This window comes from Nyctibius grandis, chromosome 2 (assembly GCF_013368605.1).
Source record: "Nyctibius grandis isolate bNycGra1 chromosome 2, bNycGra1.pri, whole genome shotgun sequence".
Classification (NCBI taxonomy): Eukaryota; Metazoa; Chordata; class Aves; order Nyctibiiformes; family Nyctibiidae; genus Nyctibius; species Nyctibius grandis.
This window is the reverse complement of record NC_090659.1, coordinates 99,850,386-99,876,960: the sequence shown is the minus strand read 5'-3', so window position 1 is coordinate 99,876,960 and position 26,575 is coordinate 99,850,386. Positions and strand designations below refer to the sequence as shown.

Genomic DNA, 26,575 nt, shown 5'->3' with positions numbered 1-26,575 from the left:
AAAAATGAAGTTCTGTGAATACATTTTTCATGTGAACAGCTCATTTGACTCAAGCGTTACTACAGATTTTATTTAATGAACCACACACGATATTATATTAACAGCCACCTGATGATCTTGCTAGCAGCCTGTTCTTAGTATTTAACACAACAGAAATAAACAAGTCACACTACCATACAGCCAAGTACTTCCACGCACCCAGAGCCCAGCCTAGCACACAGGCCAGTGCACAAGGGAGCGAGGTACTTCCAGTGTGGCTGGATGCAAGTGATCTCAGTGACAGGATATTCCCATCTGTTTTGTTAAAGTTGTGAAACTGTCATGCTGCTGGATAGAAGAGAGACCCCATTAACTTCCTCACTGTGAGGAAGGCAACGAGGAGAAGCAGTGGCGTGCGAAGTGGGAGGGAGCTGAGGGTACTGTGCAAGTGTCTAAGACACGATGAGAGGGTGGAGATGAAACTGGAGGTCTTAGAGTAGGAAAATGAAGGGGGCATTGGATGCAAATCCACAGGAAAACAGCTTGGTTCCTTCTGTCCTTTCTGAACCACTAGTCTAAATGGTACACACAGCCAGAGGACTGGTCCCTCCTGCCTTCATTTTTTTCTGCCTCGTACACAGAATATCTGTCTCCAAGGCCCAGCAGCTGTTGACATTTGAAAATATCACACTGCACTGGAACACTTTATATTTATGCCTCTGTTGAAAGCAAAGTAGTATCTCAAAGTCCCCAGAATCCACCATTAATTTCCAATTGCCAAAGCACGAGTTTTTGATGAGGGCAGAGTAAGTCAGCCAGCATGCTCTCCACTCCTAAGTCCCGCCAAAAGCTGCTTAACACATCAGTCTCTGTCCTATAAATCAGGGTAGATGAGGACCATAACCAATTTCCCCTTCCTCCCTCTTTTAGGTAGGACAGAGTAATCGAGGTTACAGAAACCTGACAGTTATTAACCGGGATAAACATGATACTCCTGACCTTAACTGCAGTTACTGAATCAGATGCGTATGTACGCCCCCATGCGCGCATGCACGTGGGGGGACGCCACAGGACTCAGATTTTCCTGGCAAGTTGTCCGCTGCTGGCAAGATGAAGCAGTAACACTGCTGGCACAAAGATGCTGAGCTGAGGACTAACACAGGCCAGCAAAGTCAAAGTGAAATTAGGTTTCAAAGATTCCAGTCTTAATTTTCCCCTAGAAGAGAGTCATTCTCATCATTGTTTCCATAACAGTAATATGTGCTTTTGACAAGCAATCTGCAGTTGTTTTCACATCCAGACATTCTATGTTGGTTACGCTCTGCTTGGAGGCAGACACTGGCTTTGGTCAGCCGAGATTGCAGCCTTTTTACATGATGTGTCTCAGTATGTGATGAAGTCTGTCATACTTAGGATTGTGCGACACTTAAGCTTCCAAAGCACTCAGTCAACATTAACTAAACATAAAAAAAATAATTTAATTTTAAAAAATTTAAGTCTGATACTGCCAGATTCAAAAACTCCCATATTTTACAGTGCAAAGAAAGAAATATCCCTATAAGCCAAAGAGATGTTCTCATTTAGGGCCAATCCCATGAATTATCTACATTGCCAAGTCCTATTTAGGTGCCTAAATAATAGCTGATTGCAAATATTTTTGTGAGCGTGCCCTTAAACACTAATCTCTGCCAACACACAGCTGAGGGTGATAGAATACCATCCTCCAACTTCTTCTCTTCTTTGAAAACTGAACCATCAGTTCAAGAAAACCTGGGATTTCTGTGAAAGTTTCTAGAATTGCAAGCTATCAAAGCCTGAAGCAGCCATTGCCATATTCTACGCTGAGGAATTTTTCTTCTTACAAGCTGGCTGATGTAATGTGTGCTTCATTAATATAATGGTTTTGTGCTTACATTTGCCACAAAAACTTGCTGTGAAAATAGCATCACCACTGATGCTTGACAAACAAGGAGTATTTACTTCTTAATTTTATGGTCATTCCCATGCATCTTCACGTCCCACCTGCAGTTCTCTTGATGGAAGTGTGTATGGCTAACATATTTATCGATTAGGTCAGATATGGAGATGATTGCTAGGAGTTATGGTGGGGGTGGTGCCTATTGATTCTGTATTTCATGTGATAAACAGTGTGTTTAATATGAAAAACATCTGTACATCAAGGAAGAGAGAAGAAACTGAAATGAATAGAGCTGACTGCTTGTTTTTCTCTTTGATGGATCCCTAATTAACTGACTTTTCTTACTGATTGCCAAGGGGATATGCAATGCCTCTTCCTGAAAGACATAAAACAGAGAAGGGAGATGATACAAAGAAGGAACACACTCCTTCCTTCAAGGACAGGTTTGAGCCTGAAGTCAAAACGAAAGGCTGAACTAATTGTTCAGCCTAAAGAAGAGAAGACTGCTGTGGCTCATGGCAGTCCACAGATTTTTTCAAATAAAAAGGAATGATCTGTTTCCCATGTTCACAGTAGATAAGAAAAGTAGTAATGGGCTTCATTTATAGCAAGGGAATCTGGGGTAAGATAGCTGAAAAACAGTGAGGAGAGTTCACTACTGGCACAGAATGTCTAGGGAGGTTACATATTCCTCCTCATCAAGGGCATTAAAGGGGCATGTTAGACAAGTATGTCAGAAATGAAACGGGGAATGTTAATCCCACACAGGGAGATTTATTCACTGACTTCTAGATTGGTTTTCCTAAATTTCCAATCCTATGGCTTCTAGAAGCTGTTATCCTGTGCTAGGAGCAAGCCATGGTAGCAGGATAAAGAAAGATGACTAGAAATAATGCAGACTGAGGAGTCTTTAGACTTTTCCTTTCTGATGGGGTGGAATTAATCTCATCCTAAAAGTTTTTTCAGCAACTTTAGAGAAATACAATGTAGATAAGAACTGCTAAATCAGGCATATAGATCCCTTTACAAAAGCATCCAGAAATTTCTGGAGCATAATTCACACGAACTGTTCTAGACATCCACCTGCAACTGAGTCAATCAAACATCTACCATCTAACTTGTCAATAGGTCTAAGTTTTATTTACTGGGAAAGACAGCTACTGGCTCAGTTGCAGGTACTCACTCTCTTGATACCTAGTGTTAGCTAAAATGAATCCCAGATTGGTTTTCCAATCCCAGAAACTTTGTCTCTCACTCGCCTCTAATATCAGTAGCTCTGAACCCAGACCACAGAACAATGGCATTCTTCCTCCCTGATAAGTAATTCACCAAAGCCCAGAACACTGATTAAGTATTAATTTTCTGTACTTTTCTTTCCCACCTTCAAATTTTGCTTTTCTTTATTCCTTAGGTTGCAACACCTTAACTGTTATTCTCTTCATATGGCTGAAACTGGGAAACACTGGAAGGATACAGTGATACAGTGACAGAGACTAGTGCAGTGTCACTTCAAGCTGCTTTTCAGGGAAGCAGAGACAGGCTTTCCAAGCCTTGCACAGTTGGACAGCACTTACTAATAATTTGAATGTTCTTAGATTAACTATGAGGAACACACAGACACACAGTGTGACCGCACAAACTTCATCTGCCCAGCAAAACAGGCTAAAAGCTCAGTTGCTTTTTTCTTCTCTCTCCAAGTCTTTCTCCTGCCTCAGAGAAGGCTGACTATATCCGTACCTGTTGGTATATCAGCTATTAACTGCAAGCAACCTAAACAAGTTTTCTGATACCAAACTTCCCCCAAAATAGAGAGAAAAGTTGATGTACGCTTTGCAAAGGAATTGGAGACATAGTCTGGAGTCTGATTTTCTCTTCTTCGCTCCTGTGGTCAAAACAGTCAATGTTCACTGTCTCTTTACCTACTAGAAAAGCAAACACCACAACAAATTGCTAAAGGTGTATTTTCAGCCTAGAGTTTCAGCTTATTTTTCATTTCAACTCAGCATAATATGGTTTTAAGCACAAATGTTCCAGAGGAAGATACTGCTTACTCAAAGCAATGATAATATGTCAGACAAATAAAGGCTACGCTGAGTCAGGCTATGGCTGTACTTTGACACGAGACCTCCAAAAAAGAGCTATATACTTCCAAAAAGACATTTAGACAAATCTCTTGTCAGCACTTCTCCCTGAGTCTGCTCTGGAAAAACTGCCGCAGGATTCACTGTGAGGAGACACTGGGCAGCCGCCAGTGTCACCTTTCAGATAAGAGACACAAGGGAATCCAGACTGTGTAGTCAGCTACGTGGTGCTCTCATGAAAGGCAAGCATGGCCATGCTGGCCACATTCCCACCTGGGAAACTCCCCTGCTGCCCAAATATGTCTCCCTGACATTTCTAATTCCTGCCCTAAAGATGGCTAACGTTACTTTTCCACGGTACATTTTACCTTAGAGGCTACTACAGCAATTTCATTATTGAAAAGAGCAAATCTGGTGCACTATTTGGTTTTTATTTCATTATTATAAGGTCCTATAGAGAAAGGTGGAATGTGTGTTTGCTTCTGTCTGCAACTAATAGAAAATGTCACCCCCTGTGACAGTTGCCCAGTAGCAAAGATAACTCCTTTTTCAGGCTTGTCTTTTAGCTCGCAACGTAAAGTCTGTGCAAGCTGGCTGCTTCTGCTCCCGCACAAGTTAATGGAACATTTTTCTAGATCCAGGTAAACCAAGAAGCCTTCCAGGTCCACACGTTAGGGAAATACAGTTGCATCATCTTTCATTTTGAATGTATATTTGCATCAAAAAACAGTGATGAAGTTGTGAAATTAAACAAGCATGCACATGATGACCATGAAGTAGTTACTACTCTAACAAATTTTTTTCTGACTGTTTCTTTAGTCTGCTGTTCTTTGAGACCCGTGATATTTCAAAAAAAGATGAGAGGAGTTGATACCAATGCATTACATATACATTTTGGACTGAGAGAGAGTGTGGGGGGAATAAAATCTTTACTGGATCTTGCTCTACACAAAAATAAACTCAATTTAAGTGGCAGCTCTTTATTTTTTTTCAAATTCACAAAGCTTATAGGTTTTTTTCTTACTACGGTGGTTCATAAATTCAGAATATTCTTTATAACAATAAAGGTATTTGCAAATCAAACATGTACTTTCCTTAGAGGATTACATACATCAACTACATTATTGTATTAGTCAGTCTCTGAGAATACAGAGAACACCCTGAATTTTCTCAGATGACTTTGTCTTCATTTGCCAATTATATTTATCTTCCATACAGAATTGTATCTATCTTCCCTTATCATGCTACTGGTGAAGCATTATCTAAATCTCAATTGTGTAAGAACTGTGAGCCTGAAAGACTATGATAAAGAAGTGGCATAAATTCAAAGAGAAAATGCTAAGAAAGACCTTGCAAAATGGGAGTTTCACCAAACACATTACTATTTCAAAAGGTATATGAAATTCAGGGTGAAGTAAAGTTTTATGCTGCATAGGCAGGTATTTTTTCCTTGGCAGCTTTATCATTGCTTTCAATTACCTCTTATTTTCAGTGTTCGGAATTTAAAGAATAAAAATATTTATTCTCTTTCTGAAATCAATGTAGGTGACACAGTTTTGGATTAATTAGTATGATATGGAAATCTACTCTGGTTGTAAGCATTTTTAAAATGCATCTTCTTACCACTTTCATCCAGCAAGAAATCATCCTGGTAACGGAACTTTTCTGGTCCACATGCAATAAAAATGTCATCATCGCCAAAGAAATCCTGAAGGCACATCACCTGCAAGCAAAAAGGAAAGGAAGGCATTGTATGAAATACCTCATCATCAGAATTGTAAGAACAATAAATCCCTCCTTGTCCCCGTTTGCATGAAAACTCTTCACTTTTAATGGAATCAACAGGGCTTCATCTCCAGATAAATTTCAAAGCTGTGCTCTGACCATCTGTTACAAGTGAGAAACACTTTTATGGACACTGCGGGAAGAGAGATAAGACAAAAAGCCATAACTGTCACATTTACTACATGATGCATCAATGGGGTATGAGGTAAATGCCTTTTGTTTACGCACAAGGTACCATTCAGTAGTTAGAGGATAATTAATTTGCTTTTGAGCCCTCATTTCTATCCCTTGACTACCATGAAAGAAGGTTACAGCTTTGTATGCAAAATTGAATGTAGTTATTTCAGCAAAATCTCCCATACAGGGAATGAAACCAATACGGGTGAACTGAGTCTCCATCACACGCTCTTCATCTTTGCCAGCAGTCGATCTGAATTCCCTTCAAAGGCACCAAGCTGAACCATGAGGTAAGCTGGGAATGATTCTTCTAGTACTGAGTAAAAGGATAATCCCTTTCTAGTCCCAAACATGAATAGTCAAGATTACGTTGGTGTAGTTTTATGTCCATGCATGAGATTTCCTTATAACAGCTTTTAATTCAAAAGGCACTACTTAACAGTTTAATGTTGCCAGTTATACGACTATTTTTACTAATGTTCTTAAAGGAAAATCAGCAAATTTCCAAAACCGTGACTTTAGACTTACCCGATCCAGTCTTGATAAATTTTAAAAACAAATTAGGTATCCGATTACCTTTAAAAAACTACAGTTGGTAAACAACATTATAAGCTCTGTTCCTGCTTCTCATTTACAAGATTTTAAAAGGCTATATTTGTTTATTTTTTTATATAATGTTTTGTAAATAAATAGCATACTAATGCTTGAACAGGAGAATTTCACAAATAGAGTTTCAAGTCAACAGCATACAGACAGGTAAGTAACACGTAAAGAATTTCTAAAAATTGACAAAATAGTTGAGAACAGTCCAGCTGAACCAGACCACTCCCCTCACAGAAAGCGGGGAGGGAGGGGGAAAGTCCTCATTTAAAGCCTACAAAAACACAAGTGAAAGAATTACCTAATGAGATTAGACAGACTTTGCCAGACTTTGGCATAAAAACAAGCACCCCCCGAACCTTCAGTGACTGGTGTCTAGAGGTTATAAAATTCATATCATGCTTTCTGGAAACATGCCCGAAGGCTTTGGCATTTACAACAGCTACAAGACTATGCTAGAAAAATCTTAAGGAAGAAAAATAGTGGTACATGTCATGACTTGCTTGCAGAGTAAGATTTGTCATTAAAATATTTTAAAGGTAGAGCAGTAGCAGGTGAAAAAAAGAGAAACTCAAGAGAAGAAGAACTACGTGAAATAAATACCCCAAAAGAAACAAAAGTACTCCCAAAATTACCCTTTCCTTAAGTAATGCACATAATTTTAAATTCAGGTCCACCACATCCCTATTCTTATCAACATTGCCATCTTAACACCACATAGTACCTGAACACCACCATCAAAAATGTAAATATTTAATGGAGCTTTTTACCATGTTCCTACTCAGTTTATGTTCTATTAGTGTATCAGCCTCAGCAATCTTTATATAAACTCATTTACTTCCCATCTTTTTTTTTTGTCCACAAGACATATCCTGCCTATCTTCCCACCCCATACTCCCACCAAGCTTCAAACATCTCAGTCAAGTTCCTCTGAAATTGCCACCTCTCCCACAGAATGCACAATACTACTAATTTGCAGAATGACATTAAAAATCTTGTGGTTTCCTGTTTGCCTCCCAAGTTTGCCACACTTCTGAGGAGTGATAATCTTTACATTTGTGTTTATACTAACTATTAGAATTGAACAAATAATAAGTGACCCTAGGCACAAAGTTGAGCTATTTTGACAACAAGCAGGAATGAAAATTAAATTCATATTTGAATCAAAAAATTGTATGGATTTCATAAAACTCAAAAATGCTTGTCTCAGCCCAGTTAAGAGGGTTTCATTCAAGCCTAAACAAAACATTAAAATGGACGTAGGAACACATAACCAGGATCAACTATGTCAATACTTAAAGCATCTCAGGTTCAATCAGTGCATTTTATATGCAAATAAGAAAGAAAATAGGATTAGCACAATAGAAAAATAATTTGTACTTAGATATCCTTGGTTTTTATTAGATTTTACACTTACAATTTAAAGTGTTCTTATGCTTGCCTCTTTCTAGATGCTCTCAGTTTCCTACTCTGTATATAAAACTACATACACTTCTTGCAGTTTCTTGCCTCCTGAGATTTTATTAATTTGGGAATTATAATTCTAGCTCCCAGAAAGCTCATAGCAAGAGCGTAAGTTCCCTCCAAACCCATCCCCCTCAGGAATAACTTCTCTTCAGGCTTCCAGTATCTTTTTGTATTATTTATTGGAAGCCTTGAGATGTCCTTCACTGGCTGCATTTTCTGTCCTTTCTGTCTCAGCATCCCTGGCCCGCTCTGCTCCCCAGCTCACTCTCCTCAGAGGTTACACTGAAGGGCCTTTCCAAAAGGCATCTAACAAATACACAGCACCCTCTTCCAGGGTTTTTTGGAGAGAAATCTGCAAGCACTTTCTATTCACACTCAGTCATCAGCTCAACAACAGGACCTGCTTTTTATTACCCATTTTCACTTCTGGAGAACACAGCTCCTCAAAAGTTACGGTTTAGAAGATCAAGGATTTGTATCACCTGTACTGGACTGTGCCAGTGCTTAGGAGGCCAGTGTGCTCTGTTGTACGTGATCAGCATTAAAATTACTCAATTTTTAAAACAGTGAATTACAAAAGCCTCCCTAAACATTGTGGTTGTTTTCAAGTCACAGAATCCATCTTCTTCTTTTTCACAAATAAGTTTTTATCTTCCATATTCTATCAGGACGTTTCTCACAGTGGGGAAAACAAAGTTTATGCAGGAGCAGTCAAACATACACCTTAACTAAAAAGAAACTGAAAAAAAAATGTTTTCTGCCACACACCTGGTACTAAATACACTGTTACATTTTTAAACAAAAAACTTCCTGGCAAAGAAGTGATATTTAAAGTTAGTGGTGTCTCTCTTACACTCTGTAGGTGAATGAATAAATAACAGTAACATTACCAGAGGCCAGGGAGTCTCAGGCATTACAATCCTTTGCATCAGTGGTGAGAAAAACAAGCAGTAGCAGATAAAATTGATCACCAGTACAGGCTTCAGGCTATACACAAGTCACATGAAAAAAAAACAACTGACCTGTACATACCCAATGCAAAACAGAGGAGAGGCAGAAGAATTTGTCACGCCTAAACTCACCTGAGCAAGTTGTACAGGCTGAAGCATGGATCCCCCACAAATCCTTGTCTTAGTAAACAGCTTAGGGATCTCACATGCCCTTCCAGTGGGAGACACAAGTGTCTGCCTGGGAAGAACCCCAAATTATTTCGTATCTACCTCAGACGTTGGTGCAGTGCTTTCGATAGAAGCCCAGAGGGAACACGGGTACCCAGCCAGGCCAGGCACAGCTGCTGGGGGAGCACGAAGCGGATCAGCTGAACTGCCCCAGAAGGAGAAGAGGGAGCAGAGCAGCAAACTTGGCTTCCAGACCAGACTCAGGACTGGGCTTGCACCATAGCACGGACACTATAGGCACATTAGAAATTACCTTCAGTTTTATTTGTTTTTTTTTAAACAGGTGAGTACCTGGAACCAATGAGAAATCACAGAACTATTCTGGAGCCTTTTGTTTTCCTGAACTGGTGCAAAATATTTAAGCTCTTAATATTCACCTCTTTGAAGTTGGTAACTTTGTTATGGAGACTGTCCTTATTATATCTACAAAAGATGCGAGAAATTACGCTTTATGTTTTGGAGCACAGATGACCCAAGATTGAGAACATCATCTTGTAGAGCCATTACCTGGTTTTATTGCCTCACCACAAGTGAGAAAGAGCAGTCAGCAGTGGTGTGGAAGAGATGCAGAAGGAGGGAGAGAGGGAAGGGGGAATGGAAGGAAAAGAGAGGGGAAGGCAGAAGGGAAGAGAGGGAGAGGGAGAAGGAGGAGGGAGGGATTGAATCAATCCTTTCTCTAAAAGCATGAAATGAAACCTACAGATTAAATCACCTTTTATAATTTCTGTATTCTGGCTATAGTGGGGTCTGGGACCTTTTCGAATTAATGTTTTAAAACAAACACACACAACAAAACACCTAGACTTTTTTGAATTCATGTTTTAAAACAAACAAACACACACACAAAAAAAACCCAGAACAAAATTCTTTGCATATGTCAATCACAGCAGATCACTTTCTTATTGTTTTAAAGTTGACCACATATCAAGTTAATACCGACTCTGAAATTTTTAAATAAAAAAGAGTCAGAAACTCAAATTTTCCTTTGCATTCAGGAATATCTCACAGCACCAGCACAGTACACAACCATCACCAGGATTACTACCTCTCACATTTTTGTCACAATTTTCGTAATGCTGGGTTCTTGGACAGAAAAGGAGGAGGGAGGCTTTCTGTGTGTTTGTCTTCTTTTAATATGACAACTTAATTAGATTCAAAGCTGAAAGCTATTTTTGGATGAGCAATGAGAAAACCTCAATTTGAGATGCCCTCAGGCACCACGGCTGTTGGAGAGCTGGAAAGCAAAGCAAGGACAAAAAAATGAGGTGGTAAAACAAAAAAGATGCAGAAGAATATAAGGAGAACTCAAATGATAAGTGGGTAGAGGGGTTTTCTGGAAAGAAAATGAAGGATGGCAAAAGGAAAATGGGGTGTAAAGGAAGGAAGAGGTGCAAGGCAGGAGTGCACACAGTGGGTGACAGAGGGGCATAACAAGGCTGGTGTGGAAAGAGCAGCCCAAAGGAGGGGGCAGGCAGAGTCAGTGGCAAGTGCCCTCCAGACTTCATTCCACAGCCAGCCCGCTGGGAAGTTTTAAAGCTATTTTAAAGTAGCCTTTTTGAACCTGAAACAATTTCATGTTGAGTTTGATTATCATTTCCCTGATGGTGAAAGAGACATTAAAAAAAAAAACTTTATCCTCGGAAAAACCTCAGTGTTTAAATGACTCATGATTTTAGGACTCTGACTCAATTTTGTGTCAAGTTTTATGAGTTTTATTACGGAGCTGTTTTTTATTTTCCTGCCACTTTTGGTTCACTCAGCCTCAATGTTCAATTCCTAGGCAGGTCTCTTTAGTTCTTCATATGTTGAAGGACCTCACTATACCTCTGTTCTACTTTTTTTCTCCTTTTTTTTTCCCCTGACTGATTTTTCCAATAAAACAAAGCCTCTCCTTGTTTTAAGATATAAACTGATCTTTATTGATCTTTTCTCTCTATTTTCCTCCTTAACCAAACTATATTTTCCACTAACCACCACCTGTGCAGTACTTCTTTTTATCCATTTCCCCACTCTTTGTCCATTGCTTCATGGAGGAACATGTCACAGTAGATCCTGAACTGATTTTACTCCCATCTACCACTGGCAGTCAGTAACGAGTCTCGTGACAGCTATGGATTTTCCTGAGAGCTTATAAATCCACACAAGTTGTTTATATAGGTATTAACACAGTCTTGTTTAACTTCATAATCCTAGCAGAATTACAGGAACAGAAGAGACCTTCTACGTGACTACATTTTTGTCTCAGCCAGTATAGGGCTGCTCCCCATACTAGCTTTCCCAATGCTTTGTTCAGTTTTGTAATGTATGCCTTACTGTGCAGAGCTCCCCTTAGCAGGAAGACCAGTAAAATAACTACTGTTACTCATTCAGAAGGATTCCACGGCTTCAGGAAAATCAGAAATTAATCATTCTGTATTGGTGTAATTGCTCTTTAGGTCATTACTGTGAGATAAGAAATCCAAACATATCAGTAAGGCTTTCAGGAAGGGGAAAGAAAAATACTCGTTGTTTCTAAATAAATTTGGTATCGAGTCCTTTATCTTCTTTTTTTTAAAATTTTTTTTTTTGAGAAACCTCAGCCAGTCTCATTCTGTGTGGACTATGGGATAATAGCAAGAAATATCCTTTCTGAGGAAAAGGAATTAGATCTCAACAGGAATTCACAGAGCATCACATTTGAATATTTCCTTCAAGTTTAATGCAAGTCTATTTCCCTTCCTGTTGGCTCAGGCTCTGAGGCTTTTATTCCTGCCCTTTCACATTTATCTGTCGTTACACACATGCCACTTCTTTAGAGCCGGTAATCTACAAAAAAATATAATTTATCATCAGCATATATGTACTTCCTCTCTCAGCTTCTGACCCAAGTTCTCTCCTCAGGTGGTGGCTTAGCCAAAGGCATTGGGAGGTATCTGCTACACATTTCCAAAGTTGAACGGCACTGAACTTGCTCTTTTCTGTTGGAGTGAAATCTCCATGGTGACAACTGCATCATCAAGCTGTGAGAGCTTTTCAGTGAAGAAGAGCATTTTATCAGGAGATTCTCATTACAAGAGTGCCCTCTGTAAATGAAGAGGAGATGTTACCTTAGGGGTTTCTATAAATGAAGAGGAGATGTTATCGTAGGGGTTCAAACTGGCTGAAGCTACACAGCAACGCTGTCTTTACCAAGTGGCTTGTGAGGCCACATTGCAGATTAATGCCTCTGAAACAGGATGTGTGTCCCCCCAAATTAGATGAACACAAGACACCACCGTATTTACAAACATGAATTTTCATACTCAAAGTCAGCAGAAATAGCTCACTCTCCTGCTGTCCCACAGGAGCGGATGGAAAGCAAGCCAGCACCCTTGGGCCCAGGGGAGCTGTGCTTCGCCCCACGCACACCTTCCACCTCAGCTGCCTGGTGATCAGCACCGGCTCAGGACTGACCACTCTTCATTTTGTTCCCTCTGTCACCAATACAGAGGTTACTCTACTTTTTTAATTGTCGAAGATGTAGTATCAGTCTACTTCTACAATCTATGTATTCATCAACATCCATTCTGTGCTATATACAGCTTGGTCTTTATGATATTTATCCAGCTAAGACTTCGCAAATAAATTGCTAGGAATGAAGTATCTGTTTTCCTCAGTTAAAACATGTATTTCTGTCTTGGTCAGTAAGGGCTTTTCACAAGGACAAAAAAACCTTTCCACACTATGCTTTATACACTAATCTTAATATCCTCCACTTTGTCTTTGTGTGTTGCACTAATTAATCTAAATTAAGATCCCGTGTTTTGCAACTGTGCCATCACCTTCTTCTTAAGGAACGTGTTTTATTTGTGACAAATCTTTTTAAAAACTTTTAAATTAATCATCTAAAGTTCAGATAAAGAGAATAGAAACTTGGCAGTTCTAATACACTGAAACTACTATACCTTGGCCTGAAACATTAGCTGAGACGTGAACAATTTCTTTGTTAGATTAAAACTAATTTAGTAAATAAGCTGCTTTGTTACAAAATTTGAGGAGAGCAGGGGATATTTCCCAACAGAGAACCCATGGGCTTATGCATGAATGCAATGATGAGAAGCACTAACATTCAGTTTCATGAAAGGTTTCTCTGTGGGAACTACTAACATGGCCAGGTCAAACTCCACGCGTCAAAAATTGCTTCATGGCAGACAGGGTAAGAGCAGTGAGAACGTGGCTCCTACTCACACCCAAAAATGACTCCTCCTGGAATGTGACCTTACTTTGACAGCTGCACCAATGCACAGTCACGCTGACTAGCTAGTGTGGAGCAAGATAACACAGATTCACATGGGAAAGAGGAAAAATGCAGAGACAGCATCATCCAACTTAGAGTGGGCATCTTCTCCTTTCACCTACTTTTGTATCTCCTGCATCAAATATAAACTTGTTGCCTGCCAGTTTTCTAACCAGCTCATTGCTTCCTTTGTCCCCTCACTCCACTATTCAAACCCCACAGTGTACTAAAATTTCATTTCATGCTGCACCTCTTACTTCTGAAAGTCTCCAGCACTGACGCCTATTCTTGCAGCCACCTCTAACTTAAAACACTACTGTTGCCCTCTCACTTCAGTTCTCTCTTCATCACACACCACAACATCATATCTTGCCCAAGGCAACTCCCATTTCCTCTTCTACCAGACTCCATTTTCTCCCCTACATATGAATTGTTTGAGCATGCTCTTTCCATTCCCTCTATACCCTGGCTACAACACTCTGGCAGCACAATGTAATTCTCCTTCCACACCCTCCTCTTCAGCACCCTCTAAAGAGCACCACAGGCATTAAACTGTGGCTCTTTACAATCTCTTCATCACTCCTCTAAGGATGGTATTTGCAAATTCAACAGCAGCCTCTTTCTGAAACGGTTTTTCTTCATTCTCAATTTAATTCAAATTTATCAGAGCCACATTTCTGTGGAAATCTCGCTTCTGGTTTTCATGGTACTATATTTAGTTATTCTCCTGCTTACAAAGCCTGCAATCTGCATTTCTTTGCAGTTTCAAACCACTCTTTCTCTGGAGTGGCTTAGTCTTTGGCTCCTTCCTCTTATTCTGTACTATGTCCTTGATTACAGTCATTAGGAAACTCTACATCTATATTTCCAACTTCAGAGCCTACTATATAAGCTGTAAAATTCTACTGGCTTCTCAAGTCCATAATCTTAGTGTGTTCCTCTTTTTCTTTACATCCTAAATTTAGGATACTACTTTGCCCCTTAACTCCCTATATAAAAGGGTTCTCAAATACTTTGCTACTATTATTGAAACCTTAACTCAGTATACCTCTTTAACTATTCAGCTCCTGCCTTGTAACATTCTAGTCCATCCAAAGCAATTAAGAGTAGGCATTTCAGAGGAATATTTCAGATCTTGCCGTTATCAGATGTGAGGTGAACAAACACCTTTACTAACTTCACCCAACCCTCTAACGGTTGAAGACCAATGAAGCATGAGCTTTTGCCTTCACAGTACAACTGGTGTGCACTGCAGGTCTGTGCTATCTACAGAAAAACACAACTCTCAGTACTGTTTCTTCAGAGCCTCTTTTTTCTGCTATATCTGTTTTGAGAGTGACTATCATACACAACTTAGATGGGGGAAACCTGGATCTGTACAGTTTACATAGCAAGCAATAATTTTTCATCATGTTTTATGCATTTTATCTTTGTATTTGATGTATATTTGGTTGCCAATATGGATTCAAAAAAGGTTTTGAGTTATCCACAGTCTTACTCATCTTCCTTTTCTGCACTGCACTTCCCCAAGTTATTGACCAATGCCATTATTTAGTCAGAATCCAAGGTTTGTATGCTGCAGAGACTTTGCTATCTAAATAGGATTCTATGAGATGAACTGATGAAGGAGAGCATTACAGTAAGAACATCACACTGGTACTTCTTTATATGGATACTCATACTCAGGGTCCCAAAACTTACTCACCTCCAAAGTAACATCCCAGGACTAAAAATAGTTTAAAAATTCTGAATAGTAAGTTTTTTAACTCTGCTTCTCTTGGACCTTCAAAATTTTTATTGCTTGGCATTTACTACAAAATCAGAATTTGCATTTTCACCCAGGTATACCCTATGTTTTCACTGGAAGTACCTCGTGGCATTGGCTACTCCTTAAAATACTGTAAAGTGTCTAGCAAATCACAAACAGTAACAAACAAGTAATGAACTGTGTACAACAGGTCACATAATGCTTGATCCCAGCCCCCCACAGAGTCGACAAAAAGACATACATTTGCTCCAATTTCTGAATCAGAGCTGTATCCTATTGTTTTGTGGTCCAACAGGTGGCCCATTGCATTTTTTTTGGCAGACAAGAGGCTGCTAGAGCATAAAGCAAGGCAAAAGCAGTGGTATGTCCTCTACTGTCTGCCCCAGGGTGACACAGAAAGTGGAATCAGGCACTATTACTGTCTCTTGTGTTGGTACTGAGAAAGGATGGAGGGGTGCTCTCTTCCCCCAGCAGCTCTGCTCAGTAACACCTACTGGAAGCAGCAGCTGGCCAGGTATCTGTACATTGCAGCACAAGTCAGAACTACTCCCACATCCAGGGAAAGCAAACACTGCAGGTGTTATCTAAAAAATAATTGTATTATTATACATAATACTATTTATCACTATATTTAAATTAAAAATTTAATTACATTTTAATATTTTATTAATAATACAAAGTATAAAGTTGAATTACTGGATAGATTATTCAGGCAAGTAAGCAGAAAGGCATACTTACGAGCAATTCAAGGACTGTGGCAATTTCTAAGTAATGTTTTTGGCAAAGAAACAGGAAAGTGAACATTCAGGTTCAGAAGTCCAGCTGGATTAAGAAGCGGGATGTCCATCTCTCACAAGTGCATCCCCAAGTATTCTTTTTCACTGTCAAATACGCAGTGCATATTCCTACACCGTGATTAAAAGGGAGATAACTTTGCAGCCCCACAGCCCAGACAACCTTGCTCATAAAAGTCAAACACATATGTCAGCTAAACATTTTTCCTAAGTAACGAATCACTTGGCCACCTTGACTACAGTCTTCTTTTGCATATAAGGAAATTGAATCCTGTTAGTCACTGTAAAATACACTCCTGTTAATCCCACGGCAATTGCACAACAGATCAGTGTGCTGGTGATGGACAATTCAAACAGCAGAACAAAGCTTGTAAAGGGACAGAGAGGAAAAAAAATCCACACATTTAAAATAAATTATCGTTAAACAGAAGATCGTTTTTGAGTACAATCAAACATTGAGAAAATGGCTGATTTAACAGCAGAAGATATAATTAACAGGCCAATGGAAAAACAGTTGAGGCTGATGGCAGAGTTCAACAGCCATATTAATTTTTTTTCTCTGCCGTATTCATGTATTTTCCTGTTCCAGCTGCAATACAACACTACCGTTTAGTGGTCAGACACACAAAGTGCAGACTCCAGCAGCCCTCCTGCATTTTTGTCCAAACAGATGGCAACTATTTTAGAAGTAAATAGTGTACTCACATAAATTTAAGAACCAGGAAATTAATATTACTCTAATTTGTGATTGCTAAGCAAAATAAAATTTCTTTTAATGTGAGTGCTTGAGTAAAGCCTTGCCAGAGGTACTAAAATAGTTTCAAAGACTAGGTAAATAAAACTGGAACATATTACAAGTTATTACCAGGAAAAACATGATACTATCTCTCACAACTCTGTGGACTTCTTTCGAAAAGTATCTGAATTTCAGAACACGTATGTACAAGGGAAACAATTTATGCAACTATATAAGCTGTCCTCTGCTGAAAAAGATCTATGCAGTACCATGCACTTGTGAGTTATTTATTTCATGATTATTACTGAATTCTACCATTAAACACTTAGGAATACAAAAATTAAGCACAGAATATGTAGTCCATGATCTAATGAGTGAGGAATCCTAAGGAAGCTTGTTCATCCACTCACACTAGTATTGCTAGTATCCTCTGCGTCAAGATGGTGTTTGCTTTTACTTATCTGCCATTCAAATCATTGTACTCCTGCGACTGGACTTGAACAAAAGCTGCTCGCTTCAGAGCAGTCTCTTAAACTATCTGAAGCACTTGTCAGTGTGTTCTTCAAGAAGCAGTGGCACTTGAGAGCTCGTTGGCTGAAGAAGGCCTTTGTATGACAAAACCTCTTATGAATGAAAAACCTACAATTTGAAGGCCATGTAGTAGAAAACCTGAGTGGCTTCTCAATCATCAATCGTGTCACAAGTGAAAATGCTATTTTTTTCACTGGTTGGGATAATATTACTTTTTAGAACACCCTGCCAGATATATTCAAAAATTAAAATCCACAGCTTTCTTATGTTTGCCATCAACAGCAGAGCACTGGACTAGATTCTCATGTCTGTGTGTAAAGTTTCTAAAATAACCAAGAACAATCAATCATGAATTTCCATTGTTCATATTTCATGACAAATTTTAGCTGATGATTTAATTCTATCCTTTCAGTTGCTTAGAGCAGGTAAATGAGGGGGCAGAGACTTGCTAGGTGAAATGAATTCATTCAAAAGAAAAATGCAGTCAGGTGTCAATTTCTGGGAATTATAATTACAGGTTTGCAGATAAGAAGGAAATGTCTTTTTAAAGTACAGATAAAAATATTTTTCAGGGTAATCTTCTAGTGCTAGATGAAATTAAACATTGTACTCAGTCAAGCTCACTGTTTAACAAATGCATTAAATTAGCCCATTCCCTCAAAAGGCAATTAGTGAGTCTGCTATTTCTGAAGTAGTTTTAATGTATCTCCCCTCAAATCTTGCAAACTTGGATTTTATTCATAAATCTCAAAAATAAGGTGCACATGATCAAGTTTTCTCAAAATCTGCTTTTTCCAAATACTTGAAGATCAGTAAAGACTTGTGATTGCAATTTCTCCTTGAATTCAGTACAATTTTTCAACCAAATGCACATCATTTTACCTGAAAGTATGCAATACTGTTATTTCCATTTTCAATTAAGAGATCTATCAAACATGCCATAAGGCAAGTATGAGTCTTTGAATTAAGTCTTAGAGCAGAAGCACTTGATTCATTTTTCACCACAGTCCGCTATGTATTTTTCTAGAGGTCTGCTTATTTTGGCAAAGTTTTGCTCAGCAGGAAGCCATAAGCTGGGTCCTGCTCTGTTTGGCTGGCCAGATGCTGCTCTCTGCCTTCCCAGCTGGGAAGTGTGGCAGCAAGCTGCAATCGCTTTTTGAGACACTGGGAGATCACAGAGTCTTCCCTTGGACATTGCAGGAGACACCACTTAACTGGGAATTGGTCTGAATAAAATTTACTAGTTGTCTGGATCCAAATCCAGATGGGAATCTTCTATTTGCAATTTTGCTTTAGATAGGGCAAATCCCTCTATAACAGAAATTGTACTATATACATCACTGACTGAGACACAAAAAGGTCAAAGTTATAGTCTATACACCATTATGAAGGCATACAAGTTAAGAGACTGCCAGGTCCACCTGGTGGCATTCAAGAAGGCAGTTTCTGGAAAGCCCCCTAGAAACAAAGATTTCCTTTCGTTTGGACTGGGTTTTAGATTCAGAGCAATCTGCCTTACAGTATGTCTTTGGAAAATGTGGGAATATTTCTGGCTTTCTTGCTCTTTTGAGAGAGAGAGCATGCACTGCAGAAACAGGTAGAAACATGGAATTTGTAAGAGTTAGTAACACTTGACCGGAACCTATCACACCTCGTGCCTGCAGCAGAACCAGATTTCAACCAGTGATTGAAGTAGCACACGGACTGTGCAATAACATATAGCTACTCAAACGCATCCAGAGATGGAAGACTTCTTTTTCCTTCTTTGAAAGCATTTGAATTCCAAATTAATGTGCACGACACAATGTTCTCATGTTAGCTTACTGACTAATGATGGACTGGTGATAATGCTGTAAACTCCATTTCTTTCAGGCATCATCATTAATAAAAAGCGTGCAGGACAGCACTCCATCATATACTGTCTGGAACGTAACTGAGATGTATGATGCCTTTTGGCTAGATACACATGCGAAGTTAAGGCTCAGCATGCAACACTGAAAAAGAGCGACATGGTTGACTTCTAAAAAAAAAGGAGGAAAAGGGAAAACAGATGTCAAAGTTTCAACAAGTCATTGCACACTGCAGCTGGAACCAGTACAGAAACAACACAAGTATGCTGATAATGTAGCATTTCATGTAACGATAAGGGTAATAAAATAGCAGAAAATACAAAGCCTTGAATGGCTAAACACCTTCCTCGAATTCCAGAGGGTCAGTTGGGCTGAACAATAACAGTAATCCTTTCAATAACCAGATCAAATGATTCAAATATTAAAGGTCTTTATGCTCAAGAAAAGTGAAAACTGAGAGATTCTCTTTCTTCTAAATGCAGAATATGGACAATAAATCTAAAGTCCAAACCAAACAGACGTTCAGATGCATGCTATCTCATCACCATCACTCTTGAAACTATTTGGCAATAGCTCCTATTACTACACAGATGCTAACAAGATGGATAGAGGGCATGTTAAATAAACATTGATATTAATATGTAAGTATCTATCTAGCAAAGCCACTGTTCAAATTATATACTTCCTCAAGAGTATTTCTTGGGAAATTAATTAGAGAATTTATCTTGCTAGTAAATGCTATAAATTCTAGGTATTTCCATTAACAGAGACTGTGTCCTTCAGAAAAATTACTAAGCAACATAAACAGGGTCTACATGTGTAATCTGTAGCTGGACTGGTGGAGTGATTCTTGTAACTTGAAAGCCGTTCTCACTGGGCTTGGCTCCTTAGGACAGAGCAGCAAAGGCAGGAAATGTGCAGAGAGAGTTTAGCTTACAAAAATTTACAACGTGAAGGAGTTCAAAAGCTTAAGGATGAAGAAAGGGGAGACACAAGCAATAATAACAAAAATCTGGATTTTTAAGCCCAGCACTGTGGAAGAGACACCCCGGTCAGAAAAGGGTCTCCACTACACAGGAGGGCTGGTTGCAACCGTTAAGATTTCTGAAGCATGCCGAATGTGAAGATTGCTTTCTCACGTAAACGTTTCTTACTGGAACGCAGACTTTTGCTTTATTCTGCGAGTCTTTCAGTACAGCAAGTTCTGGGACATTAAGAAATCCAGTAAGTAAAAAATGAGCAGAGTTTATAAATCCATTAATATGACATGAACCATCAGGATTAGAGCTAACATCAAAGAACAAAAGCAAGGAAAAAACTCAGGATTGACACTTGGAAAAAAGATTTTACAAGCAGTGATACAGTCACAACTGACTACTCAAAGATTCAAGAATTAAAAAGAAACCTGCTGAGAGGTAGCTAAACAAAACCATGCAGAGTCAGTTAAAGTTTCAAATAAATCCAGGCCAGTAAAACACAGAATAAATTAATGTAGCAATGGGAGGTGGAGAGGAGCTTTCTCAAGCACATCAGAAAATTCTAGCACGATGACATAGAAAACAATTCCTTCAAAATCCCTTCTATTTTGCTAGAAAAACTTTTTTTAATATTTAAACTGTAATCTTAATCTCAGTTGTAAACTGTGAAAGGAGGTACTTTTATTAAGAATAGATATCAAGAGTTGCTAATTTTAAGATCAAAATTATTAGAACATGCTGGTACCAATACCAATATTGTTAAAATATACTTGTTGCTTATGAAAATGTAAAGGAAAATATTTGGCTGCCATACAGTCCTCTCACATTCATCACTGACCCGACAGCTGTGTATTTATAGATTCTACAAGCGAAGCGCATTGCATTCATGCTTAATTACTAGAAAGTTCATCCTTTTCTGTGCACCTTTAGGGTGACATGTTTTAAGCTGTAGCATAGCTTAGAAGAAACATGTGGAGACGTAATAAGTGCCAAAGGAATTTGGAAGTGTTTTGATTCTTTTTGACACAGTAAGATACATCAAACTGACACCCTGATGCTGATGCATGTCTCTGCTGGCAGCGCAGCATCGCTTACATGCAATAGTCATACTGAAAATATTTGCCAGATGCACTTGCAAATGATACCCAATTTAATTAACACACATTTGAAGAAGAACTGACTCAAAAAAGAAACTAAATCAAAAAGATTAAGCAATCTGGGCTCGGGCACTGCAGCCCCAAATAACTTGTTGAACTGGAGGCCCAGACGTCCAGCAAACCACTCGGCACCTTGGCTCTTCCTTACACAACTTTATAATCTTTCAACTTGTATCACCTATGTTCTGATTCTACTACTATTATAAACTCAAACTTAATAGCCTTCAGCTAAAAAACCTTTACTTGTGAGATCCTACATCCTTTAGGGAATGATGCGATAAAGAAACATGAAAGAAGCCAGACTACAAAACGTAGGAGAACTCAGTGTGTTTGTGATTCAGGAGGCTGCTAGGCGCAGATATGTTCGAGAGAGAAATATACAATAACATAAAACAGCACCATGGTGGGAAGGGAAACTTGCACCAAAAGCAATTTCACTGGTGATAATACCCCGCGGTGTTTCTGAATTTCCTTTTCACTCGCTGATGCTTTTCTGCAGCGCAAAGGGCCAGGCCCCGGGAGGACAGATGATCTCAGCCCTGCACCCAAGTTCAGTGTTTACATCCAGAACAACTCAGGGAACTGAGTTAAATCCATGTACATTTCTCTACACACCCCATGTGTATAAATATCAACAGATCTAAGGACGCCAGGAGACAATTTGTAACTGTGTTGTAGGTTGACCCTGGCTGGATGCCAGTTGCCCACCAAAGCCACTCTGTCACCTCCCTCCTCAGCTGGACAGGGGAGAGAAAATATAACAAAAGGCTCGTGGGTCGAGATGAGGACAGGGAGATCACTCAGCAATTACCATCACAGGCAAAACAGACTCAACTTGGGGAAATTAGTTTAATTTATTAACAATCAAATCAAAGAAGTGTAATGAGAAATAAAAACTAAATGTTAAAACACCTTCCCCCACCTCTCCCTTCTTCCTGGGCTCAACTTCACTCCTGATTTCTCTATCTCCTCCTGACCAGCAGCACAGGGAGATGGAGAATAGGGGTTGCAGCCATTTCATCACACATTGTCTCTACCTCTTCTTCCTCCTCAGGGAGAGGACTCCTCACACTCCTCCCCTGCTCCAGCATGGGGTCCCTCACATAGGAGACAGTCCTCCATGAACTTCTCCAACGTGGGTTCTTCCCATGGGCTGCAGTTCTTCATGAACTGCTCCAGCGTGGGTCCCTTCCACGGGGTGCAGTCCTTCAGGAACAGACTGCTCCAATGTGGGTCCCCCACAGGGTCACAAGTCCTGCCAGCAAACCTGCTCCAGCGTGGGCTCCTCTCTCCACGGGGCCACAGGTCTTGCCAGGAGCCTGCTCCAGCGTAGGCTTCCCACGGGGTCACAGCCTCCTTTGGGTATCCACCTGCTCCAGCGTGGGGTCCTCCATGGACTGCAGGTGGATATCTGCTCCACTGTGGACCTCCATGGGCTGCAGGGGCACAGCCTGCCTCACCAAGGTCTTCACCACGGGCTGCAGGGGAATCTCTGCTCCGGCGCCTGGAGTATCTCGCCCCCCCCTTCCTCACTGACCTTGGTGTCTGCAGAGTTGTTGATCTCACATATTCTCACTCCTTTCTCTGGCTGTTGCTGAGCAGCAGTTTTTTCCCCTTCTTAAATCTGTTATCACAGAGGCACTACCACCATTGCTGATGGGCTCAGCCTTGGCCAGCAGCGGGTCCATCTTGGAGCCAGCTGGCACTGGCTGTATTGGACACAGGGGAAGCTTCTAGCAGCTTCTCACAGAAGACAGCCCTGTAACCGCCCCCTGCTACCAAAACCTTGCTGTGCAAACACAGTATAAACTGACAACATAATGAACTAGAAAATGTCTGGCCTATAAGGAAAAAAAAAAAAAAAAAGATGAAGGTTTGTCCAAACTGGTTATCTCTCCTAAGTTTAGGTATGTGTGTGAAACGTCATAGCCTGAATCTCTCTCGTGCTTGCGTATGGTTTTGTTGTTGTTGGGTTTTGGTGGGTTTTTTTGTTAACCCAGAAATTGAAAGAACTGGGTTGACAGCTCAGAAGCAAAGTGGAGAAAAAGATTAGTATCTTAACCACCTGAGAGCAAAGATGGAGCTGTGGATATGCTGTCGAAGCTGGCTCATTTGTGCAGAATTTTAAAAAAAGTCGTTATCAAGTCAGACAAAAGCAGCAAGAAGGAACTGACTACACAGCCCACAGATGGTGACACAGTCTGATGGGGATGGAAGTAATTATGAGCCAGCCTTAGTCCTGGGACTCTTCAAGGAGTCCTTGAATGATATTCACAAACATTAGGCACATGATGGGGGATAAGCACCTCACTTATATTAATGGCAAGGCTCCAATCACTCAGACTGGCTTCATTAGTTTGGAAGTTGTCAATTACTTTCAGCAAGCACAGGTAATGCTTCAGAAAAAAGACGAGATGCTTTTCTTTTTTAAGAGATACTACAGTAACAACTTGATATTGGAATCTAAAGTTTAAGTGTTTTTGTTGCATAAAGGAAAAACCTGAAAAAGGGGAATATGAACACAGAAAAATCAGTTTCACAACTATGCTTGCAGACCACTGCCAAGTGCATAACTGTTCAACGGCGCCCTGCATAGTTATTCTTTCCAATGTATGTTAGGCAGCAATGTGTGAGAGATACATTTGTCTTGTATTAACTACATAATTACAATTTTCTAGCAAATTTATAACAGCCAAGAGACTCACTTAGCCAAAAATACCTCAAACATACACCCTTACTTGAGCTTTCCCCATCATTTAAAATCAAGTTAACTCTTTCAATCCCCAAAGATACTTCTTTCCATCCCTTTGCTTTTTTATAGAGGTAGCTGCTTTGCCTGTTGTTCAAGACGATTAGCCTTTAGTATAACCCTTCTTTGGAGAAGCCGAGAGGACGTGAGCATGTTTTCCCTTCTTGTAATAAAAACGAATGTGAAAGCATATAAAATTCCTTCTGCCTACTTTAGAGCAGTAGTTGGTATAGAAATAACTTACAAGGACCCAGAATAAGCTCTCAGTAGGAGCCAGAGATTTTAGCATCACCAGTGATGCATCTCTATAAGGCCAATGTTAGGATTCGGAAAGGTGTTCTATAAGTCTTTTTACTTGGCAACATACAATCTAGGCATAGTGTAGGTACTACTGTTCCTTTAAAACTAAGTTATAATAAACTGTATTTGTTTTCTCCTGCTGTTATACACAGAGGGAATGTATTCACAAAAGTTAACTTTATGAACAGAAAGTTCTTTGATGGAAAGACACAGATTTTTAAAAAGGTGGTTCAGAGCAGGAGCAAAACTTTAAGCGCTTTGAATTGCCTTCAAGAGGTATCTCACTGCTGACAGGTGTACCTTAGAGTCTCAGTAAAACCAGCCTTACTAGTTAACCTTTGTAAATACATTTACTTGGCATCCCTAATCGTCTCAGAACTTGCTAAATCTGCAAATTAGTGAGGGAAAGGGACAAAACAGAGACACAGCAACGGAAAAGAACACTAATAGAGATTCATAAGATATATCTAAAGATCCTCCAGACTACATTAGAACTTGCCTCTGTAAACAGAAACTTGATCACGCAAGTAATGTATTATTTTCTCTCAAGTGGCCCAAAAGTTGATGGAAAAATATTTCAGAAGGGAAAAACCACCCACTGTTTGGAATGGCATGATGACTCAACCAACTTGAAGGCTCAGAAGAACGTAAAGCTCTAAGTTACTATCTGGGGCATCTTTTACAGTATTTCCTGTGCAGAGATAACTGCCCACCTTACTGAGTTCATCAGTGGCCACTTTTGAATGAATTCACTCTTGAAAAAGAACCGCCATCCTAACTGCACACGGCAGCCTTGCCTTCACTCCTAACCAGCCATGAATATTCAGGGAAATGAATACTGCTTCTAAATGAGGCTAAACAGTGCTTTGTCCATCTGAAGAGCCTCCAGAGGTCTCCATTCAATTTTAATTGCCCAGCGCATACTTCCAGCTCTCTGCATACTCCAGCTCAGCAACATACGACGAACTTGCTTGGTTTATCATGATTTTACAGAAGTATTATTTAAAGTATTAAAGTTAGTGTTATTGAATTTGAATATTTATTTGAAAGCAGTGACGCCTTTTGATAGTGTGCTCAGAAAACGCAGGCGCATAGACGTACCCTGCAAGAAAGGTTGGAGAGGAACGGAGGCGGTGGCTTGGCCGGCCCAGAGAGGAGCCCCCCGGCACCGCCCCGCCCCGGCACCGCCCCGGGGCCCCCTCCCGCCCGCCCGCCCGCACACCAGGGGGCGCTGCGGCCCCGCGCCCCCCGGAGCTGCTCCACTCCCCGCCGGCGGCCAGCGCTGCCCCCCACTCCTCTCCCGGCCCCTCCGCGGGCAGAGCCGAGCAGCGCTGCCTGTGCTTTTAGTTTTTTACACTCTCTAGCAAAGAGATTTATGGCTTCATAGCCGGCATCGATACATCCAGACAGGCATAAGGGGAAAACCAGCTCATAAATGGAGAAATAAAGGGAAAAAAAGGCTCACAAGTGAACTCTCCTACGTCCTCATGGGAGCTTTCACTGCAGAACTTCAAGACTAGTGACTTGGTTTTTAAAGGCGAGAAATCGGTTGTTTCTACCCAGGAGGAAGCCTTTCTCCCTTTCTGACATTTCAGACGCATGAACTTAGCTTTTCTGAAAGCTACGCTTGCCTGTGAGCAATCACCCAAGCTAGTGCTCGTAGTGTGAAATTTGTTTTTCCACACTTTCTCCATTTTTTCTGAACATCAGGAAACAGATTTTAATGTGAGGGTGACCGAGCACTGGCACAGGTTGCCCAGGGAGGTTGTAGAGTCTCCAGCATCAGAGCTACTCAAAAGCCATCTGGACACGGTCCTGGGCAGCCTGCTCTAAGTGACCCTGCCTGAGCAGGGGGGTTGGACTAGATGATCTCTAAAGGTCCCTTCAGCCTCAACCATTCCGTGACTCTGTGATTTTTAACTTCAGTTCACTTCCTCCTGCCATCACTCTTACTCTTTTTTCCATTGACATCTGCTGCCTCAACTGCCTTATTCCCACCCTGTTGTCTCTCTGCTTACTCTTCGTCTTCTGTTTTTCACTCTTGAACAGTTAAAGAACATTCTGCCCTTGGGAAGTAACAGGAGAAGCTACGTGTTTGACAATGTGAGCTAACGATCAGGTCCTACTGAAGCATCTTCCATCTCTGTAGTAACAGGGGACAGGAGCCACTACAGAAGAACATCATCACCATGGCTAGGGGGTATCAGTTCAAGTGTACATACTATCACACACACTTTGTGTAACTAGTAAAGTGCACTATCTGTATGCATATA

At 40.2% G+C, this 26,575-nt stretch overlaps 1 protein-coding gene across 8 annotated transcripts in view; it reads right to left on the bottom strand.

Moving 5' to 3' along the window:
- The window catches only part of DCLK1 (doublecortin like kinase 1), a 274,345-nt gene that overhangs the window by 124,222 nt on the left and 123,548 nt on the right, over nt 1-26,575 (bottom strand). For all 8 annotated transcript variants that reach the window (XM_068419328.1, XM_068419319.1, XM_068419336.1 and 5 more), the window contains exon 3: nt 5,602-5,701. In XM_068419328.1, the coding sequence (XP_068275429.1) occupies nt 5,602-5,701 (100 nt within the window). The remainder of the gene's footprint in view (nt 1-5,601; nt 5,702-26,575) is intronic.